At 39.0% G+C, this 18,379-nt stretch overlaps 1 protein-coding gene across 8 annotated transcripts in view; it reads left to right on the top strand.

The window, feature by feature from the left end:
• DTNBP1 (dystrobrevin binding protein 1) overlaps positions 1-18,379 on the top strand; it is a 150,000-nt gene that overhangs the window by 66,224 nt on the left and 65,397 nt on the right. For all 8 annotated transcript variants that reach the window (XM_011967928.1, XM_011967931.1, XM_011967930.1 and 5 more), the window contains one exon: positions 11,146-11,168. In XM_011967928.1, the coding sequence (XP_011823318.1) occupies positions 11,146-11,168 (23 nt within the window). The remainder of the gene's footprint in view (positions 1-11,145; positions 11,169-18,379) is intronic.

The raw sequence follows: 18,379 nt of genomic DNA, 5'->3' as shown, positions 1-18,379 counted from the left end.
CCTAGCTTTGCTGAGCTGAGAACAGGAGAGAAGAAACCAACAGCATTCTTCAGGGTGAAGATGGCTCTGGAACCAGAAGAGAAGATCCAGAGCACCTTCTCCAAAGGAGCCAAGCAGCAGGGCGGTAACTGGCTTCTGCAGTTCTGCAGCGGAGGTCTGTTTGGACGCTGAATGAAAAGGGGAGCAGGAGAACTTTTCCTCAGGCGATGACTTTACAAAAAGGGAGTGGACTTCTGCATCCACTCAGGATGGAGTAACAGGGACCAGATTTATTCTCCCACCTGATACAATGAAAAACCAGGCAAAATAAACGAGAGAAAGTTTTTTAGACACTGGATTTTGGACAAAGGAGAGATGTGATGGTACCTGATAGATAGGAAACAATGAGGTGAACCCTGTGATTGCCTCTGCATCCTGCCTAGAGAGAGTTTCCAGGGTGCAGTGCAGGGAAGTGGACCCAGGCAGAGCCTGGCAGACTCAGAGTTGAAGAGTTAAATCTGGGGAGATCAAGGCAGCTGGAGTTTACAGGACACAGTCCCAGAGAGGAGAGAGTTGCTGAGAGGGTGTCCATGAATATTCACCTGATAATACAGGTGAGAAGACTATCCAAGGCAGGAGGGAAAAAAATATCCAAGAGGATGAGCTAACAGTGCCTGGCACTCACACAGTGCCTCTTCCCAATAGTCAGACTGGGAAAACTCATAATTACGGAGGTGTTGGGAAGTGGACTCGGTGAATTCTTGCCTCAGTAGGACGTGTAATTGGCTCTTATCTGAACACTGCTTCAGACATGCTTAGCAAATCATAAAGCAAGCATCAGAAGGATCAAGCTGTTTCCAAGTAAATTAACTGTATTACAAACAAAGCTCAAGAGTATTTATAGGAATATAAAAATACCTAGCACCAAACAAGATAAATCACAATGTCTGGTATCTAATCAAAGATTACTAGGAGAACATATGGAGGAAGATAACCAGTCAATCAAAGCCATTAAAAACTGACACAGATATTAGAATTAGAAGACAAGGACAGTAAAAATTGTTGTTGTAACTATTCTATTCAAAAAGTGAAGTAGAGACATGGAAAATATAAAAAAGACTGAAACTTGTATCTCTTTTCTCCATTTTCTCCTTTTACTCCCCCTTCCCTATTAGATACTAGATTTTAGATGGTTCCCAGGTGGTTAATTGAAAGTAAATTGACATTTTTATTTTATTGTATTTATTACAATGTAATCACATATACTAGGCCAATGACCTCTTGAAAACAGACTAAGAGCTATGAATTTGTTGGCTTCATAAATGTGTAATCACACCTTACATTTTCTTTTAAAATTAAACCTAAGCTTATGAGTTGGCAAGGAATTGAACTTAACAAAATTTTTGCTCTAAAGTGTCTGTTAGAGAATAAATCTTGGCAGTTTCAGACTTCATGTGTAGTCACGAGAACAGATGTAGCTAGAATATTTAACAGTTTATTAGATCCTTGGGTTGACAGTAAATATAGTTTAGGACTGATATTTAAGTTCTTAAAGCTTTATTTTGAACAATGAGTATCTGTTTGCCATTTTTAAGTAATAAATGTTTCTCTAACTGGTTTACAAAGTTCTTTTTGTTATCTCTTTCCCTCCGGTTATGTAAATAACACTCTGGGGTTCATAAAGCTTTTTGTTTTTAAGAGGCAAGAAAACCTAAAGTGTATCTTTGAGGTGGAGAGGAGTGAAGACTAAAGATGTAGCAATCTTGAGAAAAGTTTTTCAAAATTAAGCAAAGCAAAATTATTATTATCCTGGGTTGAAAAATAGGTAATCCTTTTTCCAAAGTTAGATTGATTATAGTTTGTACATTATAATTTACAGAGTCTGTAATAACTTTCAGTGTTTTAGAATTCATTTATTACTATTGCGCCCAGCTAATGCTACTGGAGAGGTTTGATCCTGGATTTCAAAGAGAGGGACATTTTTCCCCAAAGATAGCAACATTTTCCTTTCTCTCTGGGAGTTTCCTGTTATGGTCTGTTTAGGCCCAATTTTTTTTCCTTTTCTTTTTCTTTTTTTATTTTGAGATGGAATTTTGCTCTTGTTGTCCAGGCTGGAGTGCAATGGCGTGATCTCGGCTCACCACAACCTCCGCCTCCCAGGTTCAAGTGATTCTCCTGCGTCAGCCTCCCGAGTAGCTGGGATTACAGGCATGTGCCACCACTCCTGGCTAATTTTGTGTTTTTTTGTTTTTTTTTTTAGTAGAGGTGGGGTTTCTCCATCTTGGTCAGGCTGGTCTGGAACTCCCAATCTTGGGTGATCCGTCTGCCTCGGCCTAGGACCAATTCTTATAACTTATCAGAGAAGTGTATTATTATCATATAAAATAACGTGTTACTTTTGAGGAAGAGAAAATAGAAGTTAACAGTTCATAAGGATTAATTCAGGTAGATTTGAGAATTTATTAGTTGATCCCAATATTCCTGCTGTACATAGGTTTTTAAAAGCTAAAAAGTATCCTTTAAAAATTGTTAACATTGGACTACTTTGGGGAGAGTTAAAACAGGATTTTACCTCATAGTGAACCTTTAAGAGTATTTCTTAATTAAAATGAATGGGCAAGTTACATGGCATACCACAGTTAAAATATTGTCGAAAAAGAAAGATTTTATCAACATTGTGTAATATGAAAACGTTGTTAGAGAACAAATCTGTGATTCACTTGAAGTGTTTAACGTATGTTTTTCTTAGCTTTTTAAGTAACTAAGGTCCTTGACAAATCAATCTTTATTTACCTGACTTGATACGGTCCTCTCTTGACTTCAACACCAGTATCCTAAATGTTCTTCTCTGCCTCAGATTCATTTTAGTTTTCTTTGTAGATGCTTTAATGCTGGTGTTCACTTGTGCTGTGGTCTTGGTTGTTGCCTCCTCCTGTTGTGCAGTCCCTCCTTGGGCAAGCTCTTCTACATCCTTGGCTCATCTGCCGGCCATAAGGTGATCATTATCAAACCACTGTATTCAGTGCAGGTCTCTCTTCTTACCTGCAGAACCAGTTGCCACCTACACAGCTCTTCCTGGACTTCTCAACAGCACCATACCCAAAATGGTCTTCCACAGCAAAACCTGACCTTTTTCTGTTCTAACAAGATTCCATCACTACAGATTTATCCAGGCCACAAATGTGGGAGTCTTCATAATCTCCTCCTTCCTCCTACCGTCTGCTCAGTTCTCAGTCCAGCCCAGTATTTCCTGACTCTGTCCTTGCCTTTCTGTCTTCACTGATCCTTCCCGGAGTTCTAGCCCACATCTTTGTAGCCTGAGTTACACTAATAGCCTCCTAATTAGTCTTCCTGTCTGTAGTCTTGTGTCCCTTCATTTGTATTACTGTTAGAGTGTTCATTTTTTCCCAAAAGCAGATATTAAGATTTCTCATCAAGATAAAAAATGAAATGATGATGGTGATTATAGCTATAGCCTTTATTGAACACTTAATATGTACCAGAGACATTGCTTAAACACTCTAAATTAACTCAATAGAGGTCTCACAATGACCATTTGAGTAGGTGTACTCTCTTCTCTACCAGTAAGAAAAGAGAGATTAGGGGAGATGAACAACTTGTCAGGAGTTGGAAGTAGTGGTGCTGGGCCAGAACCAAATGTTTCCTGACTTTAAAGTCTCCTCGTATCTTTGATAGTAGACTGCCTCCACACAAAGCTATCTGCACTCTGTGCTTGGGTGCCATGGAGTATGGAAAGGACCTTGCTTCTCTGCATGTATGGACTGGTGTGGGTGATTCAGTATAAGGATGGACAAGCAGAGATTTTAGGACCTGATGTCGCTTGATCAGGAATATATTTGTATGTGGGATGCATGAGTTTTTAAAAAAAAAAAAAATCCACCTTCTACCCTATCAGCTATAAATGGCAACAAGCCTGTAAGGATACAGTTTCAGATGGTGGGGCCTGACTGCAGATGGCTGATAAATGACAAGCCATTGATTTGGTGATAATTAATGGCAGCATGGTTCTTTAAGGAATTGGCTAGCCACTAAGAATTTTGAGTAAAAAAATCAGTAACACAGAGTTGATATAACTTTTTAAAATAGTTTTATAATAAAAATTCTTAGCCAATTAGTTGCTGTGGGCTAGTCACTAAACACCAGTACACCAGTGAAAATAAAAGTGTTTTTTGCAGACTTGTTTTTGAAAATCACGAAATGTCTTCAGGGCTATGTTGGGGATTTTACCTCATGCATACATCAATGATCTTGGCTTTCAACATTAGTTTTTATTCATTTCCTAAAAATAATGTACTTTCCCCGAGCTAGGTAGACCCAGATGTTGCCTGGATGTGTTGGGGTGGCTCTGAGTTTCATATATCTGACTCTGGAATTCTATAGATTTAGTGATCTACTTAAGTAACTTTCTGTTAGGGCTAAACTTGACCCTTGAACTATATTCTGGATGCTGAAGATGATACACATGCAAAGTCAGAGAGCTGTGGGTTTTATTCCCAGTTCTGTCACTTATTATCTGTGTGGCCTTCCATCCTCAAGCCCCATTTTCCTCATGTATTAAGTGAGGGGTGATGATACCTACAGTTAGGTAATTATAAGTGATAGGAGACAGTGTGTGTAAAGTGCCTTGCATAATGTGGGGTATACAGTAGGAACTCAGTAAATATCCCTTACCCCTATCTCATCTTTCCTTATCCTACTTGCTTCAACCTCTCTTTCTCCAGGCATGGTTTCTAAATTAAATAGATTTTCATGTAAAACAGGTTTAGGGAAGTGATTCTTGCAAGGTGGGATGGAATGTAATCCACATATAACTTAGTGCTGCCAACCTGCCTAGACCTTCATTATCTTTTTTGGAATCCATTTTTCTTAAATTCCAAGTCTTCTTTGTTACCATATCCTTCAGATCGTTTTCAACTTTAAATTCCAAGATTCTGGGCTGGGCATGGTGGCTCATGCCTGTAATCCCAGCACTTTGGGAGGCCGAGGCGGGCGGATCACCGGAGGGCAGGAGTTCAAGACCAGCCTGGCCAACATGGTGAAACCCTGTCTCTACTGAAAATATAAAAATTAGCCGGGCATGGTGGCAGATGCCTGTAATCCCAGCTACTCAGGAGGCTGAGGCAGGAGAATTGCTTGAACCCGGGAGGCGGAGGTTGGAGTGAGCCGAGATCGTGCCATCGCACTCCAACCGGGGGGACAAGAGCAAGACTTCATCTCCAAAAATAAATAAATAAATAAATAATACAAGATTCTGGAATCTTATCATCCTGTTACTTTCTTGTCTGTATTTGCCCAAAGTAGATGTAGACAGTGTATATTAATAGCATAATAAATAAGGATTTAATGCCATTTTTACAGTGAACTAGCTACTTTTTAAGGTTTTATTTTGTAGATAATGTTGAAAATGTTTTGCTGGTTTTGCATAAGAATAAATGACAACAGAGACTTTTAAGGTATAGAGAGTCCTGAGAAAATTCATCTCAAGCTGGAAGGAGGCCCCTCCCACCACCCATCCCCAATCCCCCTCAGACCCTATCACCGGCAGCCCCACCAAGTCTGTAGGGTGGTGCCGCAGGTCTGTGGACTGCTGGGAAACAACAGACCGCTGACTTGGTGATGATGAATGGTACATGCTTCTTTCTTAAAAGTGGGCTTGTGAGGTCTTTCCCAGGAACAAGCAGTCACAGTAATAGGTTCTGTCCATCAACCATAGCAAAGGAACACGGTTCAGGAGTGTTCTGTAAAAGAACATTGCTGATCATGCTTAAAACAATTTCCCCTAAACATTTCTACATACGAAGAAAAATGGTAGGTGATTTTGCAGTTGGCATTTTGAATGTTGGTATTTTGTGTTAGCCTTTTATCATAGATTTGTCCTAGGGAGGCAGTTTAGTATTTAGAGAGAGAGTTTGCTTTATCTGTGTTTATGGAGGCATTTATCCGGGAGCTTCTGTCTATTAAGTTTTCATCTTGAGTCTGAGCTGGTTGATTTCTACTCATATATAGATTTAATATACTTCTTGTAACATTCCATAGACTTATTTATTAACGTGATTCTTTCATTTTTATTCTCCTTCATAACTCAATGCCTGGAGAGAAAATGATTAAGTAATAGCAGTTTCACCCTTTGGAATATGATTAGCTTTTGATCCTGGTGTTATTTCTTGAATGTTTTAGTTTTAGGGTTATGCTAAATTTTGTAAAGGCACTAGCTGAATTGAGTAAAATTTGAAATATGTTAACATTTAAAATGAGATATTTCAATTCTTCTTATTTGGTCTTCTGAAAATACTATTAAACTATGGAAATAAGAAACTCAATTTTTAGAAAATGCAAGCAACAAACAAGTTGCTTCAAATGAGATAATATTTGATCAAACTTTATCAAAAATAAAATATAGTTACAGCAAGGGCCTCTTTGAAGAAGCAGATCTTAGTCATCCTGCAGCCTCAGTACTTTGTAATAATGATTTGCTGACTGTTGGGTCCAACTCTGGGCACGTGTGTGATGCAGGATGGAAGAGATGCAGTCTCTGCACTTCAGGAACCCTGTAGTGTAACTGTAGAGACGACACCTGTACAGACAGAACCACATTACAAGGCAGCACATGAGATGTATAACATTGATCGCGTTTAGTGCTATAGAATTTTTGATAAAGGAGAGATCTCTGATTGGATGTCAATTAAGTCTTCTTGGAAAAGATGAACTTGAAGGCTGTTTTACACTAATTATTATTATTAGCATTTTTATGCTAATAACACAGTTTGAAGAAGAGTGACTAGAACTTAAAACTCCTGCTTACCCATACTTTTTTATGTGGTTAACTGAGATTATAACTTAATGCTTAGGAGTAAAATATCTGCCATGTTCTCGATAAATGTTGCCCATCGTCATCAGTTACACTGTCCTTGAAAACTCGTCAGCTCAGTCCTTGCTTCTCCAGGAGGCCTTTCCTACCAAACCTAAGTGTATGAATTGTTCTCTCTTCTTTATTCCTAGAGAATCCTCAGCATGTCATTACCAAAGCACTGTAATCTATGGCACTGATTTCTAATTATTGCTTTATTTCTCTGTCTCTCCCACTAAAGTTCCTTGAAGTTATGGAACGTGTGTATCCCAAACCTAGCATTATTCCTAATGCTATTCCTAAATACATTATCATAGTGTCTAAGGCTTAATACATTTTTGTTGAATGAATAATTGAACTCAACCAAGATTATATTTAGTATAAGAAAATGGATATTTATATAAAGTTGATGGCAGTGATGACGGAGAGAAATGGATCCATTCAGGCTATGTTTTGAGATAGAATTGACAGGATTTATTGATGAATTGGTTGGAGAATGAGGGAGATGGATGAGCCAAAACTTGAGAAGCTGGGTAATGCCATTAAGTGAGATAAGTTAGGCTGGAGAAGAACAGGCTGTCTTACAGATGTTTGAGTAGCCTACTCCACTTTTGCATAAAGCTATCAAATGGGCACTTGCATGTGAGTCTGGAGCTCAAAGAAGAGAGCAAGACAGGAAATGTAATCAGGAAGTTAGTAGCGTATGGATGGCATTTAAAGCTAAGGGTGAAATTGGCTTGTGAGCGAATGTAAGCTGAGGAGAGAGGAGGGCTCAGAACCAAGCCTGTAGCACTCCAGCATCGGGTGGTCTGGAAGGATGGAGACAATAGCAAAAAAACCAAAAAAAAAAACCGAAACTGAGGAAGTAGGAGAACACTAGAGAGAACTGTTTCAAGAAACCACTAGTTGGCGTCAAATGCTGCTGAAGGATTAGGATGAAAATAGAGAAGTGGTCACTGGATTTGGCAACATAATGATTGTTGGTGGCCTTGATTGCGTAGTGGGGGGTCCAGAAGCCAAATTGGAATGAGTTCAAGAGTGAATGCGAAGCAAGGGACTAGGAATCTGTAGGAGTTAAATCCTCGAGTAGGCTGAAGGGGATGGGAATCCCTTCTGCAGCTTTCGGTCTTCCTGTTTCAGCAATTCCCAAACTGAACTCATGCATTGCCCTCCAAAATCTTTTCCTTCTCATGATGCAGACTAGAACTGCCCCGGTTAGCATGCTTGTCTCCTTCCTCTCCTTACCCCATTTAGTCAGATGCCTTGGGCTGTTGAGTCTTCTTTATGATACTTTTCAAATTGGAATCCTTCATTTCATTGTCATTGCCACTTAACATTGCTCTTTCCAAGTATTAATTAGCTCTTCCCCACGTGCCCCCCATGGTTTCCTGAGTACTCACTGCTTTTATTCTCTCCCTTGCCAATATATCCATCCATCACAGCTAGAACGTTCTTCCTAAAATACAGCTTTGCTCATGTTATTCTCCTGCTAAAAATAAAACAAAATATTTTAGCCTGGCACTGAGAACTCTACCTTTTTATCTGAATTACTTTCTCTTCATTCAGCCTGCTGTTCTGAAGTATTTGCTTCAGGACAAGTACTTGCTGAAGTATTGCTGTTCTAAAGTCTGTTTCCTAAATATAACCTGCGTCTTTGGCCTCTGTGACCTCACAGTCACTGCTGCCTGTGACTGACGTGCCTTTCCCTGCCTTCTCTTACATTTTCTGTATTTCCAAATGCTGAGTACCTCTAACAGATGGTAGAGTACACCCTAAAAATTGTGAAATTTCAAGGCTTTCAGTGCTGCCGCTTTACGTCATCAGTTCTTTAAAAGTTCCATAATACTGGTCGGGCACAATGACTCACGCCTGTAATCCCAGCACTTTGGGAGGCCGAGGCGGGCAGATCACCTGAGGTCAGGAGTTTGAGACCAATCTGGCCAACATGGTGAAACCCCATCTCTACTAAAACTACAAAAATTAGCCAGGCGTGGTGGTGGGTGGCTGTAATCCCAGCTACTCGGGAGGCTGAGGCAGGAGAATTGCTTGAACCCGGGAGGCAGAGGTTGCAGTGAGCTGAGACCACACCACTGCACTGCAGCGTGGGCGACAGAGCGAGACTCTGTCTCAAAAAAAAAAAAAAAAAAAAGGGTTCCATAATACTGATATTTTTCTTTAAACCAATTATTTGTACCACCACTACTTCAAGCAGTCATCTTTTTTAGGAATTGGGTACAGGAATGATTTTCTTTCTGAAGAGAAGTTTCTTGGAAATTTCACTGGCAGTTGTGGAGTTGTGGGTCATGACACTGTGTGACAGAGGATACCCAGAAAATGCTGGGCTTGTCCTCTTCACAGCAGCAGCCAGACGGTTACAGGGTGTGCAGGACATGTCCATAGGAAAAGCACCCTCCTCAATTGCACACTCACTCATTAATGTATTTAGTAGTAGATGCTGGATTCCTTGTTTTTATGGTTGTTAATATTTGGGGGTAGGAGAAGAACAGTGTGTGTGAAATCATTATTCTGAGTTTCAGCTTTTTAAAACAAGAGAGCCCTTTAGAAATTCTGCTCACAGTCACACATTCTAAAAGAAGAAAATTAGAAGCTCTCTAAAGATTGTAATCATAGAAAAAAAAGAATTGTTCATTAGAATATTGAACTGAGTGTTCCGTCAACTTTCCGCACATCGGGGAATTGCTAATGTGAGGACGTCACTAAGAAGTAGATTGAAGATATCTTTTTGAGATCCTCTTATGATACATGTTGCCTTCCCGTTGTATTCTGGTTTTTATTATTGGGGTATAAAGCAGATTTTAGGCATATGTAGCTTGTACCTAGTTAAGCTTTTAAGAATGAAGTTGATTATTTTATTGACTGAAGGGAAACAACCCAGGATTTTTTTTTTTTTTTTTTTGAGACAGCGTCTCGCTCTGTTACCCAGGCTGGAGTGCAGTGGCACCTTCTTGGCTCATTGCAAACTGTGCTTCCTGGGTTCAAACGATTCTCCTGCCTCAGCCTCCCTAGTAGCTGGGATTACAGGCTCCTGCCACCACGCCTGGCTAATTTTTTTGTATTTTTAGTAGAGATGGGGTTTCACTGTGTTGGCCAGGCTGATCTCGAACTCCTGACCTCAGGTGATCTGCCCATCTCAGCCTCCCAAAGTGCTGGGATTACAGGCGTGAGCCACTGTGCCCGGCCACACAGGTTTTTGAAAAAATGGGATTGAAAATTCTTGCATAGTTTTTGAACCATGGTGCTGGATAATTATTATAAGTAGATATTGTTAGGGAAAAAAGGAGTGGGATGACCATCTGATTTAAGAACCTTCACTTTGGCTGTTGCAAGAACATTATCTACTTGGCCTTTCAGCAGGCAGCTTGCCAGTCCTTTCTAGCAGCTGTTGAATGTAGTCAGCTATTTTGGAACATGAGGGGTATTGTAATTAGGTGTGTAGAAAATTGATTTAAGAATTCAAAACATCTCTAGATTTTTAGTAAAACTCTAGAGTGCAAGTAAAAAATAAATCTCATATTTTAAGTGGGATAACAGCCTTTATTTCCTCAGAATTACTCATTAGTACTGATAATGAGGAAAAAAATACATAACTACAAAATTGTGAGGGAAAGCCTCAAAACAACTTGCTTTGCTTTCTTTGTCACAAAATGTTTATTTTAATATATATTTTCCCCACTGTACATTTCCCAGGAACCTTTGTGTTTTGGCATCCTTACTTAACATTAACAGAATAATAAACCAGAAGATTGCTGGAGGCTTGGCCCTTTGTGGCAGAATGAGCTGTACACCTCCATCCTTTGATATGCGCTTTCCCCCTTTTCTCCTTTGCTGTTGAAAGGGAAAACAACTGCTTCTATTTTGGATAATTTTTAACTAATGATCTCAAAAATCCAGTATGGAATATTTATCCATCAAGGAAAAATTGTGTTAAGTGCATTTTATAAACTGATTCTTACATATATGAGATGGTTCATAGCTGGGATTAAAATGCTGTGTTGTTATAATTGTTTTATTGTTTAGATGAAATTGTTCAGATTATTATTTGGATTCTGGTGGAACTTTTTTGAGCCATTAATAGAAAATAGCAGAAATAACTGAAAATAGTTGGTTTAGGCTCATTGTACTGGTCATTTCAGTAAAGTATAATTGATATGTGAAGATCCAGAAATACGACTGTGGGCATTTAAAGTACATAAATTTTTATTATGATGGAAGAACAGTTTTCATTGGGAAGAGATTTTAAATTTGCATTGTCTTGTCTTTTTTTTTCCCCCCTACAGGAAGGAACTTGAAACCTTCAAAGGTAATTTTGTGTTAATTCTTCACTTTAAAATAGTTGAGAGTTAATTGGTGTCAGATGTTCTCTCTTGATAATGATCAGCGAACTCATTTTTTTTAAATCAGTTTACACAAAAAGTAAAACTTGATACTGTTTTTGTAGGTTTTGTTTAATCACAAGTGGTTTTGATATTCTCTTTAGCACATATACCAAGTGAGAGTTTCTGCTAATGACCTTTATAAATGGTATGTTAGGAAGGTGCAGTGCTAACTTTGAGATTGTTGAGAATCATAGTTTAAGAAGATTCTGGTTTCTCTTGTGCAGTCTGGGCCACGTGGAAAGGGAATGGTGACAAAGATCAAGAGGTGCCCCTGCAATTGACCTTGCAGTCACTCAAACCTCCTGAGAGGTCTTCAGTGCTGGGTCGTGCTCTGCTGCTGTCTTGTGACTTTGGATGAATCTCTTACCTTTTCAGGCACAGTTTCTCTTTCCATCTGTAAAATTAGAGGCTCAGATGAAATATATTCTGAGATTCCAAAAGCACCCAGCATTACTTTTTACGTTTAGGGAATGCCTGAAGGAGGGACACTAGAGAATGATTCTTGGTTATATTGACCGTTACTGGTCATGGAGAAAGGCTAGTGGAAAACAGAAAAAAATACAAACTTTCCAGCAGCTCAAGGTTCTTCCAGTTTGCCATTTTTCAATTAATTACTCATGAGCAATTAAGTACTAGAAATCCTATTCTCGAGAGACTCAGTTCAATAACTGAGAAAACTTTTTGAAATCACTTCTGATTTAGTTGTTTTATGCTTATTATACTTCACATATAAACCAGCATTGTCCTTTAGATTTGCTGAATGGTGAAAGATTTCCAAGTATATCGTTTGTGGTTGAATTGTTGATATGTCTGATCTGTTTGAATTTAGAAAAAATGACAAATTCTCAAGATAAAAGGTATAAAGGCATATTCCTCCTATAGTTATTATTGAACAGCCTTGTTTGGCTGGATTTCTGTTTGACCTACTACAGCTGTAGTAAATGATTAAGCTCCTGGCCAGTTTGTTGAAGGTAATGTTAAATGACCATGTGATATAATGTGTTGTCATGGCTGTCATTGTTCTTAATTCGATTTGTAAACCACTGCTTGTATACTTTTTTTTTTTTAAATCAGTGCTTTAAAATAAGATTTGAAATCCTTATAAAATGCCTTTTCCTTCTCTTTCTTTTCTTTTGGTTGACTAGTTTAGTATCTTCTTATGTAACGGTAAGAGATGAAAAAAACAATCAAGTTAATATTAATAGACAGGGCAGGGACACAGATTATGTAAAATGTCAGTTTTACTTGCCTCTCAGTGCTGAGGCATACTTTTTTTAGTATGACAATATTCAGAGAAAAAGAAGAGAATAGCAGTTTGCAAAAGGTTAGGTAGTGTTGCATATTACCCGATAGAAAAATTCAGTTTAAGCTGAAATATCTTGTTTATACACACATTCCTAATTATGTACAATTAACAGCACATCAAATCCACCCACAGGCCAATTAAAGATCTCAAATGTGAACAAACCCTAAATTGAATGTTGCATTATATCAAGATTTTTAGTATCAGTGTTCATTCAAAATTGTTTTTTCTTGAGTGTTTTGCTAATATTTTAAAAACGAGGCCTGGGCATGGTGGCTCACGCCTGTAATCCCAGCACTTTGGAAGGGCCTCCTTTGGGAGGCCGAGGGGGTGGATAACCTGAGGTCAGGAGTTCAAGACCAGCCTGGCCAACATGGTGAAACCCCATCTCTACTAAAAATTCAAAAACTAGCCAGGCATGTTGGTACACCCAGCTACTCAGGAGGCTGAGGCAGGAGAATCACTTGAATTCGGGAGGCGGAGGTTGTAGTGAGCCAAGATCACACCACTGCACTCTAGCCTGAGCCACAGAATGAGACTCCTGTCTCAAAAAAAAAAAAAAAAAAGAACCCTATAACAAGAAAAACAGAAACGTAATAGCTCTTCCAAAGTATTAGTGAAGAAAAAAACATTTAAAAATTTGTTTGAACATACTGTGGCAATTTATTATTTTTTGAATATTGCCTTTTTCCTTTTCAGGTTGCAGGAAAATAAAAGGTATTACTTCCTCCAATTGCTTTATTCAACTTATATTTAGAAGCTCTTTTCTAAATTGGGGGAAAACTAACTTTTGAGAACCAAAATACAAAATTAGTAACCTTCAAAATTAGTAATGTACATTAATATCATCCACCAAGTTCTGGATTCTCCCTTCTGTACTCCATAGAGGTTGATGAGTTGTGTTCACCTTACTTCTGCTGCATATGGCCAATCTCTGCAAGATTATTAAAGCCAGTTGTTCTTGTCTTAATATTGGCAGTCGGAAATTTTTCTGTGTTCCCCAAATACTGCATTCATTTAAACTTTTTAGTGACAGTCACTTAAATATTAAATAGCAGAAAAAGGAGGTTAGGATCATAAAAGTCCTTATTTTATATTTTTAGTGGGAAGGCATTCCATTATTGTAAGCACATGTAGAGTACGTAAGCTTTCATAGTCTTTAAAGACATAAGACATTGAAGACTTAGCTCTGGAAAACAGAGGCAGTGGAAGAGGCAGAACCAGAGTGGTCAGAGAAACAGGAAGACCAAGGCAATGTAGTGACAAAACAAAAAAAAAAACCAAACAAAAAACCAAAAAACCCCACAAAACTGCAGAGGAGAGAGTTTAAAGGAGGAAAAGTGGTAATCCGTTATACAAGTAATGCAGAGAAGTTGAGCCGAATGGGGAGAGCCTATTGGATTTGACAATGAACAGGTCATTGGTGACCTGAAAGAGCTGTTTATAAAGGGTAAATCCGAATTGAAAATCAGAAGTGTATGAATAGGCCAGGCATGGTGGCTCACACCTGTAATCCTAGAACTTTGGAAGGCTGAGGCAGGCAGATCACTTGAGGTCAGGCATTCGAGAACGGCCTGGCCAGCATGGTGAAACCCCATGTCTGCTAAAAATACAAAAAAATTAGCCCAGCGTGGTGGCGGGTGCCTATAGTCCCAGCTACTTGGGAGACTGGGGCATGAGAATTGCTTGAACCTGGGAGGCAGAGGCTGCAGTGAGCCGAGATTGTGCCACTGCACTTCAGCCTTGGCAACAGAGTAAGACTCTGTCTCCAAAAAAAGAAATGTATGAGTAGTTAGGAAATAAAGGTGACATGAACTAATTGTTCAATCATGAATGGATAGAAAAAAATGAAAATGTAACGAGATAGGATCCGGGTCAAAGTCAGGGGAGGTATAGTTGAAGATATTGAAGGAGTCATTATGATATTAAAGAAAATGGAAGGAAATGGTATCCAGATACGTTATCCTTGGAGGGTGTCCAGGGACATCTCTTTTCCTAAGACCTTAGAGAAGGAAAGGATGGCTGATAATATAGGGAAAAGCTGACATGGAAGGATGAAAGAATTTTTTGAGAATTCACATAAGGAGTGATAATATGAATTTTCAGGGCTAGGCTCAGAAGCAGAAATAAAAAAGCAAAACAAATATGCTTTGGCTAATACAGAGTTGGAAATGGGAAGACATGTAAGATGGACCAGCAGGCATGGTAACCATGGATGCTAATGAGACTGTGATTGAAATGATTGGCTGTGGAGTTCACACTGGAGAGGAGAGGCCTGACCAGACCATGAGAATAAGCAGGCTGAATGGTACAGGTGAGGTACCCCATAAAGGGGAAGAACACTTTTAGTGGTTGAGGTGGATCTTGTGGTCAAAGAAGAGATTTCAGTTTGAAATCTTAGAAGGGGAGCAATTCCCAGTGATGATGATGGCTAAATTTGAGTAAAAATAGAAGGCACCAAGTCATCTGACTTGGAGAATTCTGAGTCTTTGAGGAGTCTCACTTGTTTGGATGACTCATAGATGTGGCTTATGCATGTTACTGGCTTGGCAGCCCTTAGCATGTTACAGATAGGGATGATGATGCTAGATGGTAAACTTCAGGAGAGTTTGTTGGTTCACTTAAAGAATTTGCTTAACATGTGAGACAAAACTATTCAGCTGCCATTTAGCAATATTTAAGTGACTCAGGTTGGATGATGTTACTGTCCTCTGTCCTCAGGGAGCTAAAGGACTGTGGCAAAGCTTATAGGTTAGAAAGGCAAACATATAATTTGAATACAATATAGAAATAATAGAAATAACTACGCTAAGGTGGGAGTAATCAACCAGAGAGCGGTCATTACACTTGATCTGAATGATGACTCGCTGGGCTGGAAAGGATAATAAAGACATTTCAGGAAGAGGAAAGAACAATTGTAAAGATGCAGATACGTTTATTTCAAGAATACAAGTTAAAATTTAATTTCTTATTTATTGAAGGAGCCACAAATAATTTGCCTGGCTGAAGCATATGGTGTGTGGGGTGAAGTGATGAGGGATGAAGTTGGACAGAGAGGCAAGGAACAACTGGTACCCAACCTTGAGTGCCGTGCACAGGAACTTGGACATTTCCCTTTAGGCCAGTGGTCTTCAAAGAGGAATGTGGGCTTGCAAAGCATGAGAAGAAGAGAGGAAACTGAAACTTTTGTTTTTTTATGTCATCCTTTTAAATGTCAATTTTCTGTATATTATGTAATGGAACAGGAATTCATGCCTATGTCAGGGGTGCATGATCAAAAAGAGCTCAGAGGTTATTGCTGTAGCTGATAGAGTCCGGGCAGGGAGTGGGTTATCCCCGAGGGTTTCAATCGGGGTAGAAGGATCAGATTTGCATTTTAAAGCAAGTTTTCTGAAATCATATAGGAGATAGGTTAGAGAAGAGCAGGTCTAGATTAAAAGAGATCAGTTGGGAAACTATTAGATTTGAATTAAGGCATTGCTAGAATGGAGAGAAAGACACAGATTCAAGAAACTGAGTAGAATAAAAAATCACTATATTGTTCCTTTTTATTGCTGAATTAATACTTCATTGTATGAATAGACCCCATTTTGTTTATCCACTCACCAGCTGATGGACATTTGGATTGTTTCCAGGTTTTGCCTGTTTTGAATAATGCTGCCATCAACTTTCTTATGCAAGTCTTTGTGTTGACATACATTTTTACTTATCTTGGGTATATAGCTAAGACTAGAATATATGGATTATATGACAACTTTGTGTTTAACTTTTTGAGAAACTGCTGAACTGTGTTCTAGAATGGCTGTACCATTTTACGTTCCTGTCAGCAGTGTGTGAGGGCTGCGGTTTCTCCTCATCCCTGACAACACTAGTTAGCTCTTATGTTTAGGTCTATGATCCATTTTCAGTTAAGCCTTGTGTTCGTGTGAGTTGAAAGTCCACCTGCATTTTTTTACACATCGATGTTCAGTTGTCTCAGAACCATTTTTTGGCAGACCTTGGGGCTCAAGGCTGCACAGGCCCCAAGTCTCCCTCACAAGCCTCAGAACTATTTTTTGAAAAGAGCTTCCTTTCCGCATTGAATTGCTTTGGCACCTTTGTGGGAAACCAGTGACCATAATGTAAGAATTTTTTTCTGAACTCTCCACTCTGTTCCTTATTGCCAATGCCACACTGCCTTGACTACTGTAGCTTCGTAGTAAGATGTGAAATTGGGAAGTCTAAGTCCTCCAACCTAGTTCTTTTTAAAATTGGTTTGACTATTTAAGGTCCTTTGTCTTTCCATATAAATTTTAGGATCATTTTGACAATTCTAACAAAGAACAGAGCCTTCTGAGACTTTAATGGGGATGGTTGTGTTGCATGTATAGATCAATTTGGGGAAAGTTGTCATCTTAATGATAGTGAGTCTTTCAATCCACGAACATGGAATGTATCCCTATTTATTTAAGTCATCTTCAGTTTTTCTAAGCAGTTTTGTTGTTTTCAGTATGTAAATCTTAAATTTATTCCTTAATATTTCATTCTTATTGAGTGAATTTCATCAGGAGCATGTTAAATTTGCAGTGTCTGTAAGACGTTATAGGTGGAAGTGTCCAGTGGGCGGTTGAACCTCAGGAGAAAGATCTGAGCAAGATTTGAAAGTAGCCAGCATGTAGGTGGGAATGGAAGCCCGGGATTTGAATGACGTTGCCCACAAACAACAGGGCAGAATGAAAAAAAGATGACAATGCATAGAAATCTAGGAAGCACCAACATTCACCAGACAGGCACGAGAAGAGAGCTAGTTGCCGATAGGGGAGGCCAAGAGGCAAAGAGGAAAATGTGATAAGGAGAACATTTCAAGGAGATGTCAAGAAGCAGTGTCATATTGTTGTGGAGAAGGCAAACTGAAATATAGCCTGAGAAGCTAATGGGTGATCTTAATGAGGACACTTTCAGCAGCATGGTTTTGTGTATATGGGGGCTGGGGGTGGAAACCAGATGGCAGAGGATTGGAATGAGTGGACTGTTCTGCCTTGTTCACCATTGTGACTCCGGTGCTTGGCACTTTGGTGCTTATTAAATATTTAAATGAATGAGGAAGTAGAGACAATGCTTTCAAAAGCTAAGGCTAAAGGAAGGAAAGAAGAGTAGTTAGAGGAGAGAGTTAGGTTGAAGGAAGGATTTCTTTTTTTTGAATTTTGGGAGGAGGTTGAGTATATTTCTGTGAAAAAGGAACAGAAGCTGTAGAGAGGGAGAGGTTGAAGATACAGTGAGAGTGGCTGATTGATGGAGCTGTGATTCAGAGGGGACCAGCAGGAGTGGAATTTAGACCATACTATTTTCAAAAAGGAAAAGATTGTGGAGAGGTGTTTGTAACTATTAGAATTGGTGATTTAAGATACTTATTAAAAATATACAGCACATTCCAAGCCCCTGGTTAGTGTTGCTGAATTTGAAAAAACCTTTAGGCTAATGCTACATTTAAAATGAGGTGGGGGAAAATTGTAGATGCCTTGTGTGTTATGAAATGAACTATATTTTTAGTTTTTATATTACTACTTTCAAACAGCAAGATTTCATCTCTCTTTTGCTGTGTTACTAAAGCATCTTTGTACCTAAATGATAAATTCATATGGATTTAGTATATTTTCAGCCTTCCCTCCCCTCCATTTTGAGCTGCATTTGGTATGGTCCCAGACCGGTGCATACATCCTTGCACACTAGAGCCCCTGAGAGCTTGCATTTTGCTTTTATAGAGGCAGTAGATTCCAATGTATGTCTGCTTCAGCCATCAGCAAAAAACTAACAGGTTTACTACAGTTTCTTTGGAAAAACCTGCTTCTGGCT

The sequence above is a fragment of the Mandrillus leucophaeus genome, unplaced genomic scaffold, assembly GCF_000951045.1.
Source record: "Mandrillus leucophaeus isolate KB7577 unplaced genomic scaffold, Mleu.le_1.0 Scaffold82, whole genome shotgun sequence".
Lineage (NCBI taxonomy): Eukaryota > Metazoa > Chordata > Mammalia > Primates > Cercopithecidae > Mandrillus > Mandrillus leucophaeus.
The sequence above is the reverse complement of the archived record's forward strand: the minus strand, read 5'-3'. Positions and strand labels throughout refer to the sequence as shown.